The following is a 10,115-nucleotide window of genomic DNA, read 5'->3' on the forward strand; positions in this document are numbered from 1 at the left end:
GAAGGTATTTCAAGTCCATGGCAATCAAGAACTGATGAAAAAATAAAGTTTTGCTATTTCTGAGTTTTATTGCTGAAATTCAGAACTCCTGCAATTTTTCTGCTTCAAAACCACAATTGAAATATGTTTCTGTGGATCAAAGATTTAATGTAGTCAAGTTTTGTCAGCTTTTCTAAATGCTCTTGTCTACCATTTGCTCTATTAATGTCCCCATTCTACTCCTATTTGCAGGTTTATAAAGAGGTTATGGGGGGGATCTGTACGCTATAGGCTACTGATATCTGTGTTTTGCTTTTAAGCTTCGTTGAAGTGTGAAGGGAAAGTGAGTTTTTCCAGATCCTTGTATAGATGGATATCTTCTGTTCTCTTCTCCCTGTCTCTGTGGATGAGTATGTCGTGTTGTCTGTCTGTATTTGGTGGAGGGGGGAAGAGACTGGAACAAAGCTTCATGGAAACTCTGCCTCCCTGGGCAGTGGAAGTTGTAATCACTCCTAAAGTCTGGAGGATGGAAAGTAGGGTGTTTTTTTGTAGCCATTTTAGAGTAAAGTAAGGCTAAAGTGGGTAAAACCAATATGTTTAGTTTAATGTATCCACTTTTTTGCAGGCAAGGGAGGAAGGGGCAGTTGAAGAATGGATTTACTTATTTATTTATAGTAGTGTTTTAAACGTGTAGCTTTATGTAAGGAGAGGTGAGCAAACACATGGCCTAGTTTCTGTCATAATTTTAAACTTTTTAATGTACCTGTGCTTTTTCTAAAACTACAGTGAAAAAGATCTGAGCTCTGTTTTTAGTTGGGATAGCTTGGGAGTTTTTTGTGAAAAATCATGCTTGTATTTGCAGCCTTTAAGACAAGGTTTAGGACACTGTGGACAGTGTTGTGACAGAGGCAGCTCTGAGTGTTCGGTCATGTGCGTGTGCAAGACAAAGTGTCACAACTGGACATAGCAGTAGTGGTTTGGGCTCTAGTATTTGTTTGTCTGGGAACATGGCCAGGAAGGCGGTTGGCAGTTGGTATGGTCTGAATGCCTTCTTCCCTCTTATCTGAGGAAAACATAATGGGATGGGTGACTGATTGTTGCACTGCTGGTTGGACCAGTATAAATTAAGATATATTTTTCTAATACTTTGAATTTTGTTTAGAAAGTATTGGTATAAGTGTATGTAACATGTTTTATTTGAATTTGAAGGTATAACACCGATGATTTCCAATGCAACTGGACAGTTTGTAGCTGATGGCACAGGACAGTGCACTGATACAGCACCTGTGGCAATACTTAAATCAGCACAAACACAAATTCATACTCACCAGGAAAACAGGAACTGTAAGGGTGATGCACTTACAGCTTTTCCTAATGACCGCACAGCCAGCATTAGGCCTAGTGAACAGAATAAAAGGTACAGGTAAAAATTATGTGAATATAGTATTTAAAACCATGCATTTGTATAGTAGATCAAGATTGGTTATTCATATGATAGTTTACTGGTTGTTTTTTTTTTTTTTCTTTTCCCAAACTGAAAGTTCTTGAAAACTCATTGCATTCTACTTAACCTTGAGCCTCCTACATATAAACTTCCTGAGTTGCTTTTCTTATGTGAAACTACAAATGTAGCTATTACAGTTTCAATATTTCATTTTTATGGTTGTCTTTACAAGGTCGAATATTAATAATATCAATAAAAAGAATATTTTCAATTAAATACATATGGAGCAAAACCAATATGTTTTCATTCTAACAAGATCCAGAATAATTTTACACATGTAGTGAAACTACAATTCTCTTTGAATATTTAGGACTATTTTCACAAAGACTGAGAGATATAATTATATAGATCCAGAGTTTTCTTATACTGACTCTGAACGACTATCAAAAGAAAAACACAAGGAATACTACGCAGACTTCATTTCTAGTTTAAGACAGCGTCGTCTACAGAAAGCTGCCACTGGGTAAGACTTTGTTTAAAGGATAACTAAATACTTTAGGCTCATATGAAAAATATGTGTATATATGTGCAGAATTAACTTAGTGGCACCAGTCATATACTTAAATTCGTCCCGTGCTTATGGTCTTGGGACCTTCATTTATAATGCATTCAAACCCCATTTTGTTAAAATGTTCATTTAGACACTTAGAGATCACTTCCTAGGTAAAATGTAGGGACAGAGACATGGAACTTGAAATTAGACTTGAAATGAACTTAAAATAAGGTGCCAAGGTTTAAGAAGAGTTGGTTATGGTTAACAGGAAAAACGTAACTTTGTGTTGGGTTCTCTTTTCTTTTTACGTAATAAATTGTATGTATTTTCAACTAGTATGTCTAGCTCATCCAAAGTGATGGATTCAGTATGTAAATCATATAATTTGTGGAATGAAGCAGATAAGGCTACAAGACCAATACAATCCTTTAATCTTATTTTACACAAATTCATGAAGTGAGAATTTACCATATTTGGTTGGTATGCTGTGGAGCAAAGTAGTGGAGAAGCAGAACTGACAGCTCTTCTGCTTCTAAAAGTTTTATTTTTTTTTTTTTAAAAAAAAAGCCTGTAAAACCTCCAAAGAAAGAGAAGTAACATAGAATCATAGAAGCATAGAATAACAGAATCATTTGGTCTGGAAGCGACCTTCAGAGGTCACCTAGTCCAACACCCTGCGGTGAGCAGGCACATCTCCAACTAGATAAGGTTGTTCAGAGCCCCATCCAGAACATCTTAAGAGTGTTAAGTTTGCAAGACCCATTATTTAAAAATTAATAATGCCAATGGATTATTCTTGTAATCTCAATTTAACTTGCTCTTTGTATATACATCATGATTCAGACAAGGTCTGCAGAACTGGATTTATTTTATTTTTATGCATGCACATGATGTATAGTTTTTTTGAAAGGAACTGGTGTTGTGTAGTGGGTGAACTGCTGTTTACATGACCATACTGCATGTATTCAAGGTGTATTGCATGAGGAGCAAGAATAGAAAGGAAAATTTCGCAGCTGTCAGATGAATTTCACTGTTACTATCAAACATAGTAATAATTTTCTGAATACTTGATACAAAACATCTGTGTAAGATCTCTGGAAGTTTCAAATGTCTTGGTTGCAGGTGATATTGATTGACTGGAGTTGAACTTTGACCAAGAAAAGTTAATTGCTCTGAAAATTAGGCTATAAGTGGTCCAGTTCAGACAGACGCAATTAAAGGATCTTTGTAATCTTGGTATTTGCTAGCTTATAAGTGCTTGACTTTACAACTTAATTGTTCTTTAAGAGATATTTTAGACATGATATTTATATTTTGGTAGCCATAGCACTTGCAACCTATTTAGCTAAACAGTTGCCACAAATGTGCAATAGATGTTAATCCTTGCCTAAACAATACAATAGAAGACTTTTCAAAGCATTTTCTGTACTGAAGTTTTTTTAATAATGAAATATTTCTACTTAAATTATTACTTGTTATGTTTAAAAATCTTAAATGGTTTAACACATAGAACATGGAATACTCAAACTGCTAGATTTCCATAACCTTTTTTTTTCCCTCCCATATAGGCAGTTTAATACTTATAATAATTCTGTGAACATAGGCCTTAAACCAGCTGAAGGGCTTATGTCACCAAAGATCTCAATCACAGATTTTCACAAGGAGAAGCTACAGTTCAAAATGCCTTCTTTAGATGAGAATTCCCTACTAACTGCTGAAAAATTGGCAACATTTGGTTCTAAGTCTTCAATCAAAGAAGTAAGTTAAATGCTTGACTATCAAAATAAGCATAATGTGTTTACGACATAAAAAAGCATAAGTATTTCGATCCTGCTCTGAGAGGACGTCTTGTGTTTATCACAGATTTGGGGTGTGCTTAGTGCTGTGCCATCTTCTACCCAAGAGAAAAAAGATTGTAGTCTAACTTTGACATCCAAGCAGCTTCATCAAATACTCATTGGTAAGATTTTTAATTTGGTTACTAAATGCATACAGTTGCTATGAAAACACTTATTTATAGTAACACAATTTATGTTCATAATTGTTCACCTTAAATACAACATAGCTTAATTTGGTTGCAACTTGGTATCTAGAGTAGTGTTTAAATAAAGCTTTGTACTCCTCAGAAGATACTGAGATGTGATTAGGTATGAACATGTAAAAGGAGAGCTTTCTTTAAAGACTGCTCACATTACAGCCTATTATAGAGAAATCAATACAGCATAGTATGAGGGTTGCTCATACCCTTATGTCTTGTTATTGAGTAGTATCTGGACCAGCATTAATATCAGCAAGATTCATGGGAGTGTTTAGAATGTTTCTGGGAATTAAAAGGGAGCAGTGATACCCCCAAAAAGTAAAACTTCTTCAGAATCCTCCTTCAAAATAATTTCAGTGGAATGCTCTGTGATGGGCAGTAACACCTTTCAAAGTCTGTGAGGGACTCAACAACACTTGGTACTAAAACTGATCTATTTTAAGGTCAATTTTTCTTCAATAAAATTATTTAGCAGCAAAGTGAAAGCCTTCAGTACTTTCTGGGATTTTTTTAAATTTTCAATGAAACCAGAACGTGAATAGTATAGCTGTGTATACTGATACACTTGGGGAAAGGTAGAATGAGATAAACATTCATACAAAAAAGTACTTAGAATTTTGTAAGATGTTTCATTAGTGCCATAAGCACTTATGTTTGCAGACCAGCATAAAAACTGGTGATAGCAGTAGAAAAAGTAGTGAGATAATTCTGTCACCGTCAAATTACATGAGTTCTTAAACCAAATGGTCACACATCAGGGAGCAAATAAACAGGTTAAGTATATAAACTCTCAGTGAATTGCTGGTTGTCTAGCCATTGAAATATCTGATTAATAAAAAGAGCTATCTGTTATTATTAATAATGCCTTTAGTAATGAGCACATTGCTTTTCCTATTTTAATAGTTGGTTAACACACAGAATTAAGAAATAAATGTTGTTGCTGGCTTCAGAGTTGTACTGCTGAAAACATTCACAGAACATGCATAGTATTTACTTCCCCATTTTTAGTGTCAATTTGTTCTGCTACAGGATTGTTCTAGCTGACTAATTCTGTAATTTGAGGAACTAAAATGTTTTGATCACAATGTTTTAGTGGTTATGCTTCTTTACATTAACTTTTTAATGTTGAAAATCTTATTTCTTATATGTTCCAGGTCCTTCTACTATGGATTTTGGTGAAGTTTGTGTTTATTCTACAACAACCAGAGAACTGCACGTCACCAATAGCTTGTTAGTTCATATATGGATACAAATGGAGATTGAAATTGATGAATTAAAACAGACGGGTCCATTGTCTCAGGTGGTGCCTCCTCTTACAAAGGCTCATATTCCAATTGTATTTGAGACAAACACTCTTGGAATATTTAAAAGGTGAGGCTTCTTATATTTGTCTTGATTTACGTATTTTCTTCGCAGTAGTAGAATAAAAAAAATCATGTAGCTGGTTTTAGCTCAGTGTAATTACGATGTGTTAATGGTGTACACTCATTTACGGTGATATTGCAATAATTAATGCAGATTTATGTTGCAAAATTTTGCTAGTATAGTCATGTTTCTTACAGTTTAAAAAACCCCAACAAACTGTCCTATCAAAAGCCCATGTAGCCACAGGTATGTCGAGGGGACAAAAGTTTGCTATTGCAGTGTATTTGTTAGGAGAAATTTGATGGGAAATACTGTGCTCTTTCCGGCATAGTGTTGCATCACTGCATCTATGCTCAGATCTTTTGACGCAGCTTATGGGTAGCTGTACAGGCAAATTGTTTTCTAACCTTCTGGTATTGAGATGGAACTCTCATTTTACTAATGCTATTAAAATGACAGTATGAGGTTGATCATCCTTTGGGATGATCTTCACTTTTGACATGATTTAAGTTGTATGCAAACAATTACAAATTGCTTTCTCTTATCAGTCTTAACTGTGTGTTCACACTCAATTGTTTTGTTAAGTATTTTCTTGCTAATGATTGTATTTCACACAAATTTTACTCTGACTACAACATAATAAATATGTAAAAATATTGAGAAATATATATTTTTATGTTACAGGTCTTTCAATTACACAATAAACAACCAGCACCTTGGGCATGTGCTGGTAGTTGCAAAAGCGGTGCCTGTTGAACTTGAACTGTCTGCAAGGGAACTGATTTTAAAACCTGTTCCTGGCTACCTAGCAGAAACAGAATTTAGAACAACTGTCACGATATACAATCCCAGAAACCATCCTGCTGAGTTTACTTGGAAACCTGTAATTACTGATAGAGGAACTGCATTTTCTATACAGCCAACCAAAGGTATACTATGCAAGAACAGTGTATGTGCATGTATCTTAAATGTCAATAACCTTAAATAAGAGAAATATTCAGCTGATGCTATAAACTGCATTTTTTTCAGATTTGGGTCAGTATCTGTGTCCCAAAAGGAGTATCAGATCAGAGTGTTAATACCATCACAGCACTCCCTGTATAAGCTCTACCCTGAGTACATACTGAGTCCAGTTCATTGTTACTATGTCCAACCAGCAGCGTTTACGTAACCACTTTTCTCAGCACAGATTGCTGATCTTTCAAAAGTGCTGCAGCTATTTAATAGCAGTTAGCAATATCGTACAGCTCATCAGGATAGGAAATTTTCCAAAAGCACTGTATGAATGAAGCTGCTAAGAAGATGATGTAGACAGTCCGAGTGACACAAGTGGAATTCAGTCTGGGAGTAGTTTCCACTTGCATTAAGCATCAATAGCTGTTAGAAGTGTATGAGACATTAGCTTTTACCTTCTTTCCTTTGAAAGATAATGTTGTGCAGGAGTATGTTGGAGCTCCATTATTAAAGAACTGTCTGCTAACTGAATTGGCACTACACAGTTCAAACATGATTTGGCTGCACCAGGAGCTTGGGGTGCTCTGATTCCTGAGAAAAGATATTTCTGCTAATACAAGTTCAGACTTAATTGCAAGCAAGAAAATGTATATGGTCTTTCCCAAAGTTATTATCCTACAAGAAGGATAGTCCATTCTCTTATTTTTTTTAAAATGTTGACTATTTGAGTAATTCATGACTAAAAAATACCAGTGAACTTTGAGTGTATTTTACTGCAGGGTACTAATAAACAGATTATGCTGTTGTCATGAGAGTTCAGAAACTAATTTTTCTTAATTCAGCATACTGTTCGACACCTCTGAAATGTAGGCTTAGTCTTCAGGAATAGAAGGTCATTTCACTTTAATGTGCTTATGTTATTTCTAATTATACAATGTAATTTGATAATCATACATGTGTATGCTATAATGTATGTATTATGCACATTTATTTAGGCTTTGTGGATGCCTATAGAGATCTGGAGTGTGAAGTTGTCTGGCATCCAGGGTTCAGCTCTCCAGAAGAAGGAGAATTCAACTTGTGTGTGCGTAAAGGAAACACAATTAAGTTGAAATGTTTTGCAAAGGTAACGATTCATACAGCAGATTTAGAGAAGCAAAATGTGTGTGTGTTTTGTTTTTTTTTTTTAAACAACTAATTTCTTAAATGTATTTCTATTACCATGTATTCAAAAATTATTTTAATTTCATATGGCTTGTATTTGACATGTTTAACAAAAGAATATTGCTCCAGAGACATGATGGAGAAGGCAAGACAAAGACAATGTGCCTTTTTCTTGCTTTCGATGATATACTTCCTTTGGCACCACAACTTTGTGGTCCTTGTATATTAAGTAGTAATTGTTCTTCTTGACTCAGTTTAGCCAAACAAAGTTTGAGAGGTGGTATGACAGTTCTTTAGATATATATTAAAGGAATAAAAATCAAGGTGTGTGTGGGAAGGTACGTTTCAGAGCTTCAGGGTAACAACAGGCTGTAATGTAATTTTGTATTGTTATTTGAACATGGTATTTGATAATTTGAAAAGCAATGTTCACTAAACAGTGAAATTCAGCTCAGGTTAATCATTTGTTGTCTTACGTCACATGCCAGGGAGTGTGAAGGAGACAGACTCTTTTTCCTACTGTAACCTACTGGCTGCATGCTCTTCCATTTTTGTGAGCCAAGAAAACTTTTCCCTTCCTTTTGTTGTGCCTGCTTTCTCTTTTAATTTTTTTCCCTAGTAGCTTTTTTTCTTTTCTTCCTATTCTTTTGAAGCCTTGGACATTGCCATATGCAAACCAGGATGTGTGTAAGTAAGAATATTGACATTTCTGCTGCTATTAAAATCTCTGAAGTATCTTGTCCTGATCACACATTTAGGATTAAAAAAGTCATGGAGCTTGTGCTGTTAAATTAGGTTTAATTAAATTTAATTAAAACATTTTTACTTGTCTTGAAATGATCCCAGGAGTATCTCTGGGATTTTCTGTTCACTCTGAATCTAGATAAGTTCAATACATTGAGTAAATCTTCTCTCACATTTAAACTGTGTTTATCTATTTGAATAATTCTAATTTATGCATTTGCACAAGTATATTTGCTCATTATATAATGAAAAGAAAATTAGGCTGAATTATTTGTTTGTACTTGGTAGTATGTTATTTAGTTTGCTTATTTTCTTTTTTTATAGCTTGGTACTACTAAAGTTCAGTTTATGGAACAAAGGATACCCTTCCGTCATAGTCCAGTGGGTTTATCTACTTGTAAAACAGCCATTCTTCAAAATGTAGGATACAATCATGCGTACTTCCAAGTAAGCTAAAATTATTCTTAGTGTATTTAATTTCTTGGGGTAGAGAGGAAGAAGGGAGTTAATTTTATCAGATCATGTTACACTTTTGTGTTCTCAGTTATTAGATGCACACCTACTTAAGTTTTTGTGGGTTTTTTTAAGAAATAAAATTTATGTGAGTAGGAATTCTGTTCCTCTGTCAAATTTGGATTGATGGACGGATGGACTGACAGACAAGCAAAGTGGTAATGGTCTAAAATATTCTGAAAGTTTCATGAGAACCAGTGGTGAGGGTAGAACTCCATACTGGTGTATGCTATGACAAAGCAGTTACAGCTTGGATTTTTTTGTATTTTGAGAGACGGAGCAAACTGGCTAGTCATCCTATTCATACTTGGCTGCCCAGTCAGTGCATGCATAGACCCAGGTCAGGCACAGCAAACATGATTACTTTGCTAGACTGAGAGGAAGGTAGGCTGTATTATGAATTAGATAAGAGATGAGAAGGATGCCAGAGTGGATAAAGACATGACATATGAATTAGTAGGAAACCTAATGTCATTAGTTCTCCTGACCACAGAATAATTTGCTGTATTTATTTAGTGAAGCAAAAAAATTTTCATTAAAGTTCTCAGAATTTTTGTTACTACATTATTATGGTACTATGAGACTTAATTAATTTATTTTGATTTGTACCATATTTGTCTGTTTATCAACTGAGCATTGTAATAACAAGTATTAGTACTACACTGTTGGAGGATGGGCCTGAAAGAATAAAATCAGCATAATCAATAAGACAAACAAACATACCCAGCCTTTTAAGCCCCCACAATAACTCTTAAGCCAAGAGATGGCTGGTTGATCTTGGTCATTATCACTCGTGTAGCTACAATTTTAAAAGTTATCTGTTTGGAGTGCATTAGAAGAGAACAAATTCTATTTGTCTTTACTAAATGTAGGTAAACTGAATATTTACTCCTAGTGTTATTACTGAACTTTACAGTATTAGGATTCCGTGTCCTGTCGTCTTACTGTGAATGTCAAAAAAGAAGCGATGAATTTGTCTGTCACTGAAAAAATGCTCTGTAGAATATTTTTGAGACTTGCTAGACAGCAAGTCGTAATTTTAATAACTTTGTGAAAACAACCAAAAATGAGAATGTGAAATTTCCAACTGATGTGTGAAAATTATTTTATGGTAGAAACTGACAGTCATCACGTTTAGGAATCTGTTACTTTATTTTGTTTACCTGTCTTTTTGCCCCAAACTTCTAAGGCCAAGTCAGCATTATATGTTATGAAGGTTCTCCTTGTAAGAATATAAAATCTGCAGATATAGATAGATATTTTGGTATTTAAATTTATTATGTAGATATATTGGTATTTAAAACAAAACAAACCCCAAACCAAATCCCAAAAACATACACCCCCCACCGCCCGACCGGTCT

The 10,115-nt window shown here is 34.6% G+C and overlaps 1 protein-coding gene across 1 annotated transcript in view; it reads left to right on the plus strand.

The window, feature by feature from the left end:
* The window catches only part of LOC104158865 (chromosome unknown open reading frame, human CXorf22), a gene marked incomplete at its 3' end in the record, with an annotated part of 24,748 nt that overhangs the window by 12,396 nt on the left and 2,237 nt on the right, over nt 1–10,115 (plus strand). The window contains exons 11-18 of the mRNA XM_009696623.1: nt 1,189–1,396; nt 1,794–1,946; nt 3,545–3,734; nt 3,840–3,936; nt 5,169–5,385; nt 6,064–6,308; nt 7,329–7,459; nt 8,566–8,688. Coding sequence (XP_009694925.1) covers nt 1,189–1,396; nt 1,794–1,946; nt 3,545–3,734; nt 3,840–3,936; nt 5,169–5,385; nt 6,064–6,308; nt 7,329–7,459; nt 8,566–8,688 — 1,364 coding nt within the window. The remainder of the gene's footprint in view (nt 1–1,188; nt 1,397–1,793; nt 1,947–3,544; nt 3,735–3,839; nt 3,937–5,168; nt 5,386–6,063; nt 6,309–7,328; nt 7,460–8,565; nt 8,689–10,115) is intronic.

The sequence above is a fragment of the Cariama cristata genome, unplaced genomic scaffold (genome assembly GCF_000690535.1).
Source record: "Cariama cristata isolate BGI_N322 unplaced genomic scaffold, ASM69053v1 scaffold29913, whole genome shotgun sequence".
In the NCBI taxonomy this organism is placed as follows: domain Eukaryota; kingdom Metazoa; phylum Chordata; class Aves; order Cariamiformes; family Cariamidae; genus Cariama; species Cariama cristata.